At 36.5% G+C, this 15134-nt stretch overlaps 1 protein-coding gene and 1 long non-coding RNA gene across 3 annotated transcripts; one reads left to right on the top strand and one right to left on the bottom strand.

Moving 5' to 3' along the window:
• Window positions 1–1946: 1946 nt before the first annotated feature.
• On the bottom strand, window positions 1947–11527 carry LOC112559279 (high mobility group-T protein-like). Of its 2 annotated transcripts, none has more exons than XM_025230390.1 (5): window positions 11390–11527; window positions 9678–9871; window positions 9178–9332; window positions 4891–5059; window positions 1947–4482 (listed from the first exon to the last, which is right to left on the bottom strand). In XM_025230390.1, the coding sequence occupies exons 2-5, from the start codon at window positions 9825–9827 to the stop codon at window positions 4324–4326; spliced, it is 633 nt and encodes a 210-aa protein (XP_025086175.1). In that variant the 5' UTR covers window positions 9828–9871; window positions 11390–11527; the 3' UTR covers window positions 1947–4323. The 2 variants fall into 2 exon arrangements, with proteins under 2 accessions (XP_025086175.1, XP_025086178.1); XM_025230393.1 differs by having other exon boundaries at window positions 11380–11428.
• A 250-nt stretch (window positions 11528–11777) lies between these two features.
• LOC112559281 lies at window positions 11778–14466 on the top strand. Its single transcript, XR_003098311.1, has 2 exons — window positions 11778–12057; window positions 12317–14466. It is a non-coding gene; the product is annotated as an uncharacterized LOC112559281 (long non-coding RNA).
• The last annotated feature ends 668 nt before the right edge of the window (window positions 14467–15134 follow it).

Below are 15134 nucleotides of genomic sequence, written 5' to 3'. Positions count from 1 at the left end.
GTCTAGCATCATCATAAACTGTTGTTTCATTGCTTTTCTTTCTCGCTGAACTTCTTTCACTGCATTTTTCATGTTTTTTCGGCTACAAGCATGTCTGTAGCTCCCAAATATTATACACCCCCCCCCCTCCCTCAAAGCTCTGACCCCGATTTTCCCAATTGCAAATATTGCGGAAGATAAGCACCTATTAACCTAATAGACTTATTAACCTAACTTTATTATATTTCCCCTCATGGCTATTGACAGATTTCACCGACAGGGGAAGTTTCATCCACCAGGCTAGGATCTTGACGAAAACACCGAGACATCTTGGAACACGACCTCATCCCCCTGTATGGAATGAAACTGCTTTCCCCCTGATTCACTGCAGCATCCCTGGTGTCAGCAAGAAAGACTCCCTAGACGCTTGAAGAAGTCCTACTATCCACAACAACTTCCCACAAGATCAATGGACTCACATGTTCACACGGGTCAAGCCAATGGTGCGCCGGAATTTATCAGGTACCCAGGAGGAAGAGAAGACCGTCTTTCTCTGCCTCTACCACCAACTTCAAGGCTGAAGCAGTTGCCATTCAGACCGGTGCCACCCACGTTGAAACAGTCCAGACACCTCCAACAACGTCGTCTTCTTTACAGATGCACTGTCTGTTCTGCAGCCTTACAGACTGCCAAGAAATGAACGACCTGTCCACTGCTCTCTCCTCCTTATGCGGAGACTGCACAGTCGTCTTACAGTGGATTCCCTCCCACTGTGGGGTTTTTGGCAACGAAGCGCAGACACACTCACTTGCCAAGGAAGGATCCAAAAAAAGAGCAGCAAGACAGGTCTACAGTGAAGCCAAAACCATCATCAAGGCCAAACAGCACAACAAGTGGCTGCAGCAGCACCCATTCAACCGACCCATACTACCTGCTTACAAGAGCTGAGCAGTCATTATTTTCAGGCTGAGGACAGGCCACAACCGTCTCAATCACCACCTTACACCAAGCTCCGAATCGGCCAGACAGACCAGTGCCCGTTCAGACAACAGCACATCTACAAGAATGTCCCATGCACGAAGAACTCGGGCACCGCATTTGGAGTGATGAGACGCAGTATTGAGGAAGCTACACGGCAGCCTGGAGGACCTGCGGCGCACAGCATCATTTGTGCAGGAGGCAGGCGTGTCCATTTGAGTGATCGACGAAGAAGAAGACAGATTTTGAAAGCACTCTGCTGTGAACACTGGAAGCTTTCTGTTGAAACAGTCATAGTTGACGAGAAAATGCCTTCTGGACACTAGAACTTCTGGGCCATAGAAGAACAATCACTAGTGCCCAAAAACTAGTTGCTTTTGCACCATATATATATTACAGAGTAACATTATGAGCAAAGCGCCATCTTTTGCACACACCGAAGTATTGTATAGGTACTATGAAGTTGGCCTGCATTATTCATAATGGCCAATCAAATGTGAAAATATGAAAACTCATTCCATCAGAATTTTTCCTTTGCATTTAGCAACTGCACATGAACATTCTGCTTTGGAGATAAGACATTTTCTTATGCCATGCATGACCACATTAGGAGCAAAACAGCAATCACATAATACATCACTTAGTTTTTTCACCCAAATGGACATTAGAATAGCTTGGGGGAATAGTCTTTATTTAAATAGTCTATACCGAGATTCATGTTTGAAACTTTAATACGATTTAAAAGGAGTCTTTTGAGCATATGTAACTACTTGGTAAGGTCTTTAAGGATCTGGACTCCATCTGTTCATATCTACATTTCATATTTTATGTCATCATGCACGCACACACGACTTTCTTACAGCATCCCCAAGAAGCAAATAAGGTTATATGTGACCTTCGAATTTGAGCATTCAATAAAAATAAAGGGGAAAAAAAAAAAAAAACAAACTTGAAATGAAAGTATCAGTATAATTATAAAATAGGCTTGAATAAGTTGTCATGACTTTATTTTTTTAAGGCAAAATGCAGCTTAATGGTAAAAATATGTTCCATCTACATTCAAACATTTTTTACACTTAAAAGTGGCAATTTGTTGTATGCATGACTTAACATGAGACACACATTTATCGGCAACAGAATAACAATTAAAAACTCAAGTTTAAAGAAAGTAATTTGTTACACTTGGTGGATACCTTGATCCATGTGACAGGCATTAATGAGCATACCTATTCTTGATGTGAATAGAACATTTACCAAGTCGGTTTAACAGCAACTTCAGGAGAAATGTTCATACTTAGAAGTTGTCTAACCTTATATAGAAGTGATTTACTTTTTCTCCTCTTTTCCAACAGAAAACTGGAAGCTAGGGACAGTCATATCCACACTGCATAAAACTGAAGGTCCATAAATTATACCTACACAATAAAATAAAGCTTTCCAGGAGTAAGATCACCACAATTATTCCCTTGAAAAATGGTATTGCAAGTGTGATATGACCTCCAATATGAGGGTGCAATGCAATACTTAATATCCAGATGGTTTGTTTTTGGGTTTTTTTTTGTTTTCGCTAAAAGAAAATATCAATGCTTTCTGGATAAGATCTCCCTAAAATAGTAAAAGCATACTTTCACAAACTCAGACTTTGCTGCATCGTGCAAACCAAAGCAGGTTTGCCAACATCAGGATATAATTTGAATACTAATTCCACACCGACTGATGCAACCTGACAACAAGATATTGAGCATATAACTTATCGAATTCCCTACCGGAACATGTTTATCCTGTACAGCCTTATCCCTCCTTTGCCCAACTAGAAAAAATTTTGATGTTTTAAAAAAACCCCACTTCCAACCCAGTAAAAATTTTGTGAACCTCACTTTCAAACTAAAAGTGAAAAAGGAGAAAAAGATAAAGCACTTACAACATGAACACAATCCTGTTTTAAGGATCACTACCCGCGAACATATCGGAAACATTTGACTCATTCCTGTGCACCGACATTACATATATTTTAAACATAAGCTGCACCTGAGCAAGAAACGATTCATTTCATCAAAAATCTCTCACAAGAAATAAAAAAAAAATTATATAATGAAGCTTAACTGAATGAACATTTCCAAGAGAAAAGGATACAATATCTACTTTGCTCTCTATGCATTACATGTGTGCATGAAGTTGATTCGTTCTCCCTTTAAAAGAAAAAGGGACAAGAAAGATAACAGCTAAAGGGTGGACAAAAGAGTGAGATCATTTAAAAAAAAAAGGTAAACGAACACTATATTTTCCAATGTAACATAATAGTAGTATTGACACAATGACAAGTTATTCCATCTCCAACAAACTGAAATGTCAAAAAAGAAAAAAATCAAATAAAACTTTCAACTTGAAAGTAACAGCTAGAACTGTGGGATAGGTCAAATATTAAGAACAGATGGACTTGAATTTTTAGGGAAATGTAACTGTTCCACAGAAAGTGATAAAATCTTTTACAGAAACCACAATCTCCCCCCCACCCCAAAAAAACATATTTCAAACTTACACTTTAAATCTGGTAACATCTTCTGCCAAGGGCAGAAGAAACATCTCTGTTCTAGCAAACAAAGTGATTGTGCAAATGTGGAACCAGAAACAATCTATGGCACTGACATGTACAGATAAACTAATCAACTTCCATCTAGTATGGCATGAACATTTTCTGTAGACTTTTCAATTCAAGCATGCTGAACTGACAGAAAAGAACGATCTCAGATTCCAACAATTTCTGCACAGAAAACAAGAAAGGAAGGCAACATTCACCATATATTAACAGAGAAAAAAAAAAAAAAAAACAAAAAAAAAACCTGATGCTATTCCCCAATCCCCTTATATATATATATTAAAAAAAAAAACCAGAACACAATCTCTGTGCCATGCATGAGATCATGGTCAAGAACCCCACCGCTGCCAAAACTGCAACTGCCAGTTTGACTTAAAAAAAAAAACAAAAAAAAAAAACCCAAACAACACACCAGTCACAAAGCTACAAGCATGCCAATTTCAACCCTACACAAAATTTGTTACAGGTTACGTGGTGTGTAATCCTTCTCCTACCATGTGTCATCACAGAAAACTGGGGATGGCATGCAGACCATAAAGATACAACAGTAACTTTGTGACTGGCATGATATATTTCATACACAAATTGTGGCATGATGCAATATGCATGAAAATGAACATGAACCAAGACTGTGAATGAACGTGAAACACAAAATACTGGTACACGCAGATGGAAGTTCTACATGTTAACCTCAAACATCCACCGGTGCATGTTGTGTAGCTTTTATTTAACATTTTAAAATGTCACACTTGAGATACTTTGTGTCTCTCTTAATCATCATCACCCTCATCATCATCATCGTCATCATCATCATCCTCCTCATCATCATCATCGTCGTCATCTTTTTTTGGAGGGGCTTTGTTGGATGTTGCTGCTGGTTTGGCCTTTTTAGCCCCTGAAAACGTTCCATTTCTGTATGCTGCCATGTCCTGGAAAACAAAATATAATTTTTAAAAAGTTAGCATAAGCAAACCAAAATTAATGCACTTCATCTGCACGATATGAAAACAGTGAGTGAAAGCTGTATGAAAAGAACCAATGGGAGAAGCAAGTTAGCAAAGCAACACCTCTCCCTTAACAATAAAGCTAATCCAAAGTGGCTAACAGTTGCTGTAGCTGAAAAGCCTGGGTGGGGCAAGTTTTGTAGAGACCCAGATAAGAACTCAAGTAGAAACATTACTCTTTTAAATCCCATATTGCAATGCCTTCATGTCTAAATTCTTAAATATACCTTCAGATCATTACAGGATTATTTGCCTTCATGCATTGCATTTTGCAACCCAAGTTTGTGTAGTCTCTAAAAATTTAATTTGCAACTGTGAAAGTGTGGAACCAACCTTCTCATATCTCTCCTTATCTTTAGTGGCCATCTCCTCAAATCTAGCACGCTCTGGAAGTGTCTCCCAGCGTTTGCCTAGTTCCTTGGCAACTTCAGCCACATTCATGCCAGGATTAGATGCCCGTAGTTTGGGCCTTTCCTCTGCACAATAGAAGAAGAATGCTGACCTGAAACAAATTAATAAATGGAAAACATCACAATACTGAACAAATGTATAATTTCAAATTCATAATTCAGCACCTTGTCTGCACAAGGGCTAAGAGATTAGTCCTAAGACAGTCACCATCAGCAAAACCACTATGCTTTTAGAATGGTCTGAGTATCCCAGGTTAAGCAAAAGAGTCCAAAATCTTACTCATATTCTAATGATGATTTAGTTCTAATTATACATAGAGTACATAAAGCATCCAGTTCCGCATCATTCAATTCTTTCTTGACTGATCTTCGCCAGGTTTCTTTTGGTAGACCATGTACCCTATGTTTTTTCTTACCATCTGTTGTCCAATGAAGAGATATTATGAATGGTGCTTTTGTTATTTACTCCGCACACATGACCCACAAGACAAGCTCATCCTTTGAGAAAAAAATCCATATCACAGGCAGTCTTTCCCCTATGTTCTGCATCCAAAATCTATACGTTAAAAAAAAAACAATTATCTACCAGACTACATATGAAAATAAGTAATTTCTGGTGCTTTCACATGTATAGTTTAAAAAAAAAAGTTCTTAGGTTTTTCAACAGCATCTTAGTCATTTCTCAGAGACTTCATGCAATGGGGACGTGTAATAAAGACTGTCATCCACCTGTGTCAGATGTCACATAACAAAGCGGGTAGTTGTCCCCCTCCTCCCACATTCTGCCTACATTTGTGTAGGATTTTTGCAAGGTCTGCTTTAGTAATATAGCTCCAGTCCTTGCTAATGAAGGCTTCTATTCCTGAATTCTGCATACATCTTCCGGCATTTGCTTCCAAAGTAAAAACCGAAAGGCATTTTTTTCTTAATATTGCAAAATTGACTTCTTTTTGGCACAGCAAATTTTGATTTGTATTGCTGGGTGTTCTTCACTTTCTTTTTCAGCTATCTCCACTTTTTAATAGACTAACAGAATATGTCAATTCATGTACTTTCTCCACACACATACAAATCTGGCTCCCAACACCTGGAGATGTCAAGCTTTGGGGTTTAGCTGCTTACCTACACTGAATCTGCATGGAACAGAAAAACAGTCAAAACAGAAGTGAACTTTCTCCACTATCAATTATGAGTAACACTGACTTGTTTTATTTTATTATTTTTGCTTTGCTTACTTTTTTTTTAACATTCTATTTTTGATGTAGTTTTAATTAGACTCCTGATCTTGCTTGTGCATTTTAGTTTTGGCTGGATAGTGCAACAGTGTTAATGTTGAAATCCCTGCTTATGAGTTAAAAAAAAAAAAAAAGATACAGAGGAAGATGAAGAAAATAAGGAATAAAATAAAGTTTAAAAAAATTTAGTTGTCTCTATGTTTGTGTCATTTGCAATGTTCATGCATATTCTAATAATATTTCATTGTTTGGCACATATACATGGTACTTTGTGCCACCGCTACCATTGATATCACTGATTGAGTTACAGGGCCTTTAGTAACTCTCCTGTTTGGCTTAGCAATCTTACATTCTAATAACCTACGGTAATGATTGTTGGCGACGGGCTGTCATGTTAGAAACATCTATGCAGCTTTTACATCCAGCCATTGTTAACTGCCACTTGGTCTGGCACCATCTGTTTGACTTGTCTCTAGCTTCCATTTCTCTAACAGTCTTGGTTTTTTTTTTCTCACAGGAATGATTGACTAACCAATCTGAGAGACTGATGGACTGGTTTTTATCCCTTAAACTGCCTGACACAGGCCACCCTTGATGGAGTACAAGTTCAGATGGTGCAAACTTAAAGGTCACTGAAATACAAGGATCGTAGGGATCAGGAATGGTGCCAAGTAAAGACCTTTCATGCATTTGTAAGAACCTAAGTGACAGTCATCAATGCTTAAGTTTTTCTCATGCATGGTCGGAGAGAGGTATTATTCATGAATCTTTGGTCTCTTCTATGTTCTGAAATACATGTATTACTATTCTAGAAATAATTGAAGAGTTGATTTTGATACCTATCTGCTATATTTAGATAGTCTCTTTAGTGCGCTGATAACATACACTGTTAATGTTCCAAGTTTTCTTAAAATCTTAGTAATAATAATTGCAAGACCTGAAAGCCATTCTTTGGTGTAATACAAAAGTCAGTTCATTTCTCTCTCATACACACTCAAAAAGGGGAGAAAGAAAAATAGAGCTATGCACAGTACTAGAAGACCAAGGCTCTGGTTCAAGAAAGAGATCAGTTTTTAAAGACCCTTTGAAAGAAGAGTGTGTTTTTTGCAAAATACGGAGGGGCAATTGGTGTAGTAGAGATGTGTAGACCAAATTTTTTTAAATTAAGGTGAATACAAGGAATGCAAAGGTTTGGAGGATCAGAAGAGGAATGAAAAAGCTGGGGAGGTTCTCGATTATAAAAGTAATCCGTAATACAAACCCGTGTAACTTCCAGAAATACTTCCATGCACTTCTTTCTTGTGTGTCAGTAAGCAAGTGCTTCTTCAAAACAATTTCGCCCATTGATGAAAGATTCAAGGATATTCCGCAGGCAGCACATCGTGCACAATGTTTATCTTTAAAGTCTTTATATTTTTCTTCCTTTCTCCTGAACAGAACACTTCCCCGGAATTTTTTGAAGCGTTATAAATACAAAGAAATGTGGTCTTCCATCAAGACTAAAATCTCGCGAAATGTAAGTTCTTGTCGCGAACGAGACTTTGCAGTCGTGTGATTAAAATAGCAGCGAGGCGAAGAATTGTCTGTATTTTGCACCACGGGCGCTCACTTTCACCAGTGAAACCCTTTGCACAACTAGACTAGCGGGCATGTGACGGGCAGGCAAAACGTGAGCGAGTGCATGTGTTGCTAAATGCAAGGCTGGTCACAGAGAGAGAGAGGAGCACATGGATAGACAGCAGCTGATAGGGCCTGCTACTCTTGCTTATTTTGGGCAATAGTTCCTCCTGTGGCTGCCACAGATTAACTACCCTCCAAGTTTGACTTGAAGGATAGTCTTTGACAAGGTGTCATGCCGGGTCACAAGGCCAAAAAAAAAAAAACAAAAAACAACCAGCATTAGTTGCTCGATTTTTGAAAATAAAGGTTCCTGGTTTCCTACAAATGTGGATGTGTTGTTTTATAAAAAAAACTATATATTGAGTTCAAAAACTAAACTAGCTTTTGGATATATTTGTTTCTAGATCTTTCATTGTTTGTTTGTTGGTGTTTTATGCCGTGCTAGCAACTAGGACTATATCACGGCTTCTAGATCTTTCAGATTATTTATTCACTAAGATATTATCTGTAGAAATTATCAAAAATCATCATCAAGAAGTTATTAAATGTTCAACCTGAGCCTTTTATGTAAACTCAATGAAATCAACAGAACTATGCACTCTAGCAAATGCTTACTTTCTAAGCAGATTGTGAAGATATCTCAAAAAGGTCAAATGTGCAGAGTATGACTTGGTCTAATACCATTTCATGTATGACTCAATTTTACGATTTTGATATAAATTATGGTAGTCAAAGTAAATACACACTGTTTCACATATTTAGAAAACTGCTGCATCAAAGCACAGAGTTTAAATGGATTTTTAAAAAATGAAATGTGTTCAATATCACACATTGTACACACTTTACATCAGGGATGCACAACCTACGGCCCGCGAAACTTCTGCCCACAGTGCAGGAAATCGGCGTGTAAGTAATAAAAGAAGACCTTAAAAAAACAAAAAAAAAAAGGAAGAAGGAGTATTTAACCCCACGTAGGGGCGTTTCCCAATCTTTTTTTTCGATGGACGAACATTTCGATTCAGTGCTCCGACTTGGTGTCTCTATGATGCAGCCGGATAGTCAGAAGTTGGTTTCGGGAAAACAACTTCAAATATCCCACTAATTACTACATAATTAATGGTAAGTAGAACTTGTTTCTAATAAAAAATGGTATCTGCTCTATTTTTTTTTTCCTTTTTGTATTTTTGCGGAGAAGTGGCCCACGACACGGTTGTCCGAAATGGATATGGCCCGCAGGCCGAAAAAGGTTGGGCATCACTGCTTTACATTAATGCATGTGCAGTGTCAATATCAAATGAATCTTCTACATATATATAAAAGACATAATTAGCTCAAAGCAAAGTGACAGCACTCACAATGCTCTTTTGGGAGCATTTGGATCCTTGGTCCTCTTGCGTTTTACACTCTTCACACCTTTTGGTGGGACGTAATTGGCCATTTCGCGATCATAGCGTGCTTTGTCCCTCTCAGCCATTTCTTCAAAATGCCGCTTTTCTTTAGGAGTCATTTCCTAAAAGCACATTTTGTAATTCAACTTAAGTAACAAATATTGGCTAAAAAAATCCTTACTGCAAAACAAAAACACAGCACACAAAACTTAACATGTAATGAATATTTACCAGTAAGTGATAGGCTAAATTTTGGACCTATGTTTTCTATCAAACAAACAAGACTAAAACCTAAAATGTAAAAGATGCCTTAATAACCAGCATATAAAATTTAGATATATCATTATTTGGATATTTTAAAAAAATTCAACAAAGCATACAAAAAAGACTAGGTCTCAAAATGCAGTTACTTGTAATTTTCAACTAAACCATTCCTATATAAAAACATGCAATTAGGTCTTCCATACTTTCCATTTATCTGCACATTTCTTGGTAAATTCAGCAAAGACCACAGATTCTCCAGGATGTTTCTTTTTGTGCTCTTCTCGACATGTTTGCACAAAAAAAGCATATGATGACATACGACCCCTGGGCTTTCCTTCATCTTTTTTCCCCATGCTGAAAATGATTGCTGATATCTACTTCCTTCTAGTCAGTCACCCTGAAAGAAAAAAAAAAAACTAAAATAACTTCAAACTATACTAAGTTTTCATCACTGACTAATTTGTAGAATCACGTATTTTTAAATCAGATGTTGACCTTAATATAAAAAAGCTAGAACTAAAACGAATCAGGATAGTGATTAAGTTTGGTTTTAAAAAATTTTTAACATTAATCACATGGAAATCTGTAAACTTCCACACATCTCTGTCTCATATTTTTGCTTTCAGGTCAAATATACAACATACTGTCCTTCATGACAATAATAATTAAAAAAATTTAAGATGGAACATTTACTTTTTATAGATTTCACTTCCGGGATACCATTACTATTTGATGGAAATACTACACGTTTGCATCAAAAAGCTATTCATCTCACCCTTGTTTTATTAAAATTTGTTTTAAAAATTATGAATAATTGCTCCAAAATTCAATGTGCTGATGTTTAACATTACAGTGGATTACTACGCCGCCACAGAAATTTTACTCTCCATCTACAGGAAAACAAAACAGCAGATTGGACAAATAGATTAAGTTTATGATTTTATGACATGGTTGCATCCGCTAAAATGTGTAACGATGTGAAGTACTGTTATAGAAATGAACTGCTAATGCTACACCGCTAGGCCTAAGCTCTGCAGATGCCATCTGCTATTGTGAACTCTTTGTTATGCAAAGGATAAAAATAAAAAACAAAAAAAAAATCCATGTCCTTGAAGCATAAGAAAATAACCAATCTGCAACGTGAAATCAAAAGCAGACAATCGCTGCCTCTAATGTCTGCTGCGACAACTAGTGCCACCAACTGGCATCACCAAGGTACTGTGTTGTTAACAAATTCGAGCATCAGTATGTCACGATGGACGCGTATCTTCCCAAACAACGACCTAAAAATTCACCTTCACAATGTCAAATACCTATCCCATGAATTAAACACCCACTAAAAATTATCCATGGACATTGCTATAATTACAAATGTTCATGTCATTAAGCATCATATATGTTTCTTGTATGTATAGAATGGAACCCCACTACACTGCTATCCATGCCATGCTGAGCGTAACACGTAGCAAACGGCAAGCTCGTCTGTGCCGCGACCACTACGTTGTGCAGCCTACAGGAGGGGCGCTATGGCCTCGCACTATATAATGACAAAGAGAGGCGCGAAAAGTCGACAGTATGTAATCACCTCACCCACACAATAACATTTGGTTGAACTAGCTTATGTTTTATACATATACTTGATGTGCACCGCAAGAATTGACAATACAGCTAATTTATGGCACATATCAAAAATTTGATCAACGCAGCATTTCCACTGCCTCCATTACTACAGGCAGACATGGCGTTGCAGACGTTAGGCTTAAACATTGCCTTTGTTACCACAAGTTTTTGTCTTTGAGTCATAGGAGCATGCTCAAATCGCTTAAAAACAACAATGCAGTACATAAAATGAAGATGCTGCTTTTGCACACATAAAAATCCTAATAAAATAAGAAAAGCACACACTGTGCCTTACCTTCCTTGTGCCTTCTAGTACTAAACAGTTAGCCTACTGCATTCTAGCCCACGCCAGTACTTGGCCGTAGGGTAACAACCGCTAGGATTTCCGTGATGTTGATTGGTTGGATTCAGATTAGCCGCATAAATCAGCCAATCATAAGCCGAATCTTTAGTGACGTATGGCTATATCGACCTCATTAATATTCCAACATGAACAGCATCTTTTGATCACATGATTAAAAGAATCTCAAAATGAAGAGAAAAATAAAGAAATTAAAAAAGAACACAACATTAATGTGAAAAAATACTTGTGTTAAACTAAGGTAATTTCAAAGTGTAACTTTCTGCATATTTCTAGAATATTATGCTCTAATCAGCAGAGCTGTACAGCTGTCTGCTGGCCGAGTAGGCGTGGCGTTTTCCTTTTCGGGTATGTGACGTCATGTGACCTCTGACACTTCGTGTGCAAAACAGTATTACTCCGCCAGTTGTTCACAAGCAAGTTTTCGGCTTTGTAGTTGCATTATTTTCCGAACGGATTTGAGAGAATCCGATATTATCCATGGAGAGCTAGAAGTGAGACTGTTGACCCGCAAGTGTTATATTCCAGTTTATTTTGTGTAACCAATACTTGATAATGAAATAATTTTTACTGATTATAATCCTTACTGGATAAAGAGTACAGTACGTATTTATTCTTATTTAAGTACATGTACTCCATTTTTTATGCAAGAATGTTATTTCATTAAGTGCATCCTTTTTTTAGATTCTTATTAATACTCTAGTACAAGCTTTGTACGATCTTTAGTAATATATAGCTTTCAGAAGTTGTGTGCTGTAATTAAAAGTTTACAATTTGTACCATTAACCACTTTAAATACAGTTTATCAAAATGTAAGACAAACTGAACAGCATTTTCAATCAAGTCCAATTTGTAACACAGGTGCCTCATATCTACATTTGTGATTGTCACAAGAATGTTATTCAGCTTGTGCTAAAAGGAGGGAAGAGAGCATATATGGATGGCAGAGGTTCACCCAACCTGGATGACTACCCAGAGGTCTCAATTAAGTTGTATATACTGAAGTGACTTTGTTTAGATCAGAAGCAACATTAATGTGTGCCTTTACAATCATTTGAAGGAATTAATTTAAATATGCACAGTTTATATGTATTCTGACATAAGGACATTTGGATTTCACTGTATCCAATGCACAGAACTAGGCAAACAGAGGAAATGTGCAGTGTGTAAGAAATCAATGCTATAATTATGATGTGGGACTACTTGTGGATTGCTATCAAGAACCGCATCAACAATAGATGGTGTGTGCTATGATCCCCGTTTGGGGACTGGACTAAAATTTGAAATCACGGACAGGTTGCTGATGGTGTAATTGGAAAAAGATGTTTTTCTTACTACCAGCACAGAAAAAAATTTGGCAGTTAATGGGTTAAGAGAATAAGTTTACATGATCAAAAGATTGAGATTTAATTCGCATTATATTTAGAGATCATAACATTTTGCTTGACATGATTATTATATCTTTTCATATTAACACTGCTCAATCATTTAAAATTAAAGCTCAGACTTGAAATTTCTTTTTTATTGGACAACAGTTTTGCTTTAAATTTGAAGTATGCAAAGAAGCCATTCTGAATGTAGGTACCAGTACACAAACTTAATTAAAAAAAAAACAAACTTGTATGGTCACATGGAAGTATAAGAAAAACAAAGCAAAAACTGAGTTTCTATCTTTATTAGTTTTGAAGATTTTACTATTCAAAGTTCATGATTTGCATCACAACTATAATTTGGCCGTGTTTGAAGCTGTCATGTGTAGCTTTATGAAATGTTATTAGTTTCCAATTACTTTGTATGAGAAGTTACGAACACTAGCTTTCTACTCAAGTGGCTAAAAAACTAATTTACAAAAAGACATACTGGAAAAAATACATCAAAATTTTTAAAAACAGTATTGCGCTTGGCCATTTTGCATAAAGACACCATATTTCAAGTACTCCATTTCAAAAACTAATTTATTACATACACCTAAAACATTTATTTCGAAGTACCTATTATATACTGTTATCCTAATTTTTTATACCAACCTGAAATGTCTTGTGACATATATGCACCTTCCAGCATTACAAAAGCATCCATTTTTCAGGTATAAAAAGAGACGTTTTAGGGGTAGCAAACTTAAAATAGGTGTAAATTCAAAGACAAATTTGGTTCAAATTTGAAACACTGATAGAAAAAAAAAATCTACTTTTTAATCTATATTAACAACTTTTACATGTAGTGGAGGGGGGCGGGTTGTGGTTAAAAATGAAAGAGTATAAATATTTGCTCTGGACACTCGTCTTCCTACTCAACCCAAACTGTTACTTGATGGTGATGAGAGAAATAACATACACAAGCACAATTATAAGTGATAGCCCAAAAGTTTGTGTGAGTGATAGTCCCCCCCTCCTCCATTTTCATTAAGAGGAGAGATTTAAGTAGTTTTTATAAATAATAAAAAGAGTAGTTGTAATAAACAAACAGTAATCACATTTGGCACTAAAATGTGATATATACCACTAGATTCAGCAGAAAATGCTCTTTCACCCTCACTCAAGGAAGCACATGGTATTTTGCACCTGATTTGAGCTATGTCATTTCAAAGTTGACGAATATTTTGCTTCATTTTTTATTTTGCTTTAGAAATGTTAAATTTCATTAACTTATTTAATTCAATATATATTTATCAATATCCATATGAAAGGTTATGAACGTGAGCACAAATACTTAACCCAACCATCAAATTGTGTTACACACAAGGAAAATAGTCACTGCGCAGTTTTCCGATTTTTATGCTGGGTACCATATACTCTCACAAAATAGGCATTATTCTTTCAGTCACACAAAAGAAAGACATACTCTGAATATAAGACGAATAGTTATTATTTATTGTGATTTAAAAGTGCTATTTCTGTTTCTTATAATTCCTAAAATACTTGAACAGTTGAAAACTTGAGAGTTCAAAGGCTATTTTCGTTGTTTCATTCATTAAGCACAGCTATGCTTTTAGAAATAAAAGCAACAAAATACTCCCAGCTTTGATTTTCTTCATTTGGTTTATGAGCTTTATATCTGTATCAACTGGTATTTCTTCATTGCCATCTAGTTTCACAAGTCGGTATTTGAAATGAAAGATCATCACGTGAAAAATAAATTTTATTTCCACTTTCACATCTTCTGTGAGACACTTGTAACACTTACTACCAGTGTGTTAAATTCCTAACCACATAAATACAGATCCAGTTCAACATGACAATGATCAAGCTTCAAGGAAAGGATATGTGTTACCAATTATTTTCCACACATTTCCTTGTGATGTCACGATGGAGGTTTGGAAGAAGCCCTTGGCTTTTGTGTCATGATAGCATGCTTTGCCAAAAACTGTGACTTGATGGATTTTGACCCTCTGGCTCTGCAAAATAGTAAATACATTGTTACCATATGAATTGTGCTTACTTTTCAGCTTCTGGCATTGAGCATCGCTGCCTGTTGTTCTTTCTGAAATTTTCAATGCACTTTTTTTTATCCCATACTTCAGAAAATTACCCATCTTAAAATTTTTTTTTTATTATTGCATATAAACTCAGACAATTTGTTGCAACTTAATGATGCCAAAACTGAGGCATGCCTACGATTTTTTATGGTTCTTAACCTGGGTTCGATCGAACCCTAGGGGTTCGGTGAGTCGGTCTCAGGG

Source organism: Pomacea canaliculata, linkage group LG3, assembly GCF_003073045.1.
Source record: "Pomacea canaliculata isolate SZHN2017 linkage group LG3, ASM307304v1, whole genome shotgun sequence".
Taxonomy (NCBI): domain Eukaryota; kingdom Metazoa; phylum Mollusca; class Gastropoda; order Architaenioglossa; family Ampullariidae; genus Pomacea; species Pomacea canaliculata.
Note: the sequence above shows the minus strand (reverse complement) of the source record. Positions and strands in the feature narration are given on the sequence as shown.

Excerpts from the sequence above, each read along its gene's own strand:
- LOC112559279 (XM_025230390.1), bottom strand. The coding sequence starts at position 9,827 with ATGGGGAAAAAAGATGAAGGAAAGCCCAGGGGTCGTATGTCATCATAT. Across the intron at positions 9,333-9,677 it reads AATGTGCAGATAAATGGAAA|GAAATGACTCCTAAAGAAAA; the intron begins GTATGGAAGACC and ends ATGTGCTTTTAG. Across the intron at positions 4,483-4,890 it reads ATAAGGAGAGATATGAGAAG|GACATGGCAGCATACAGAAA; the intron begins GTTGGTTCCACA and ends TTTGTTTTCCAG.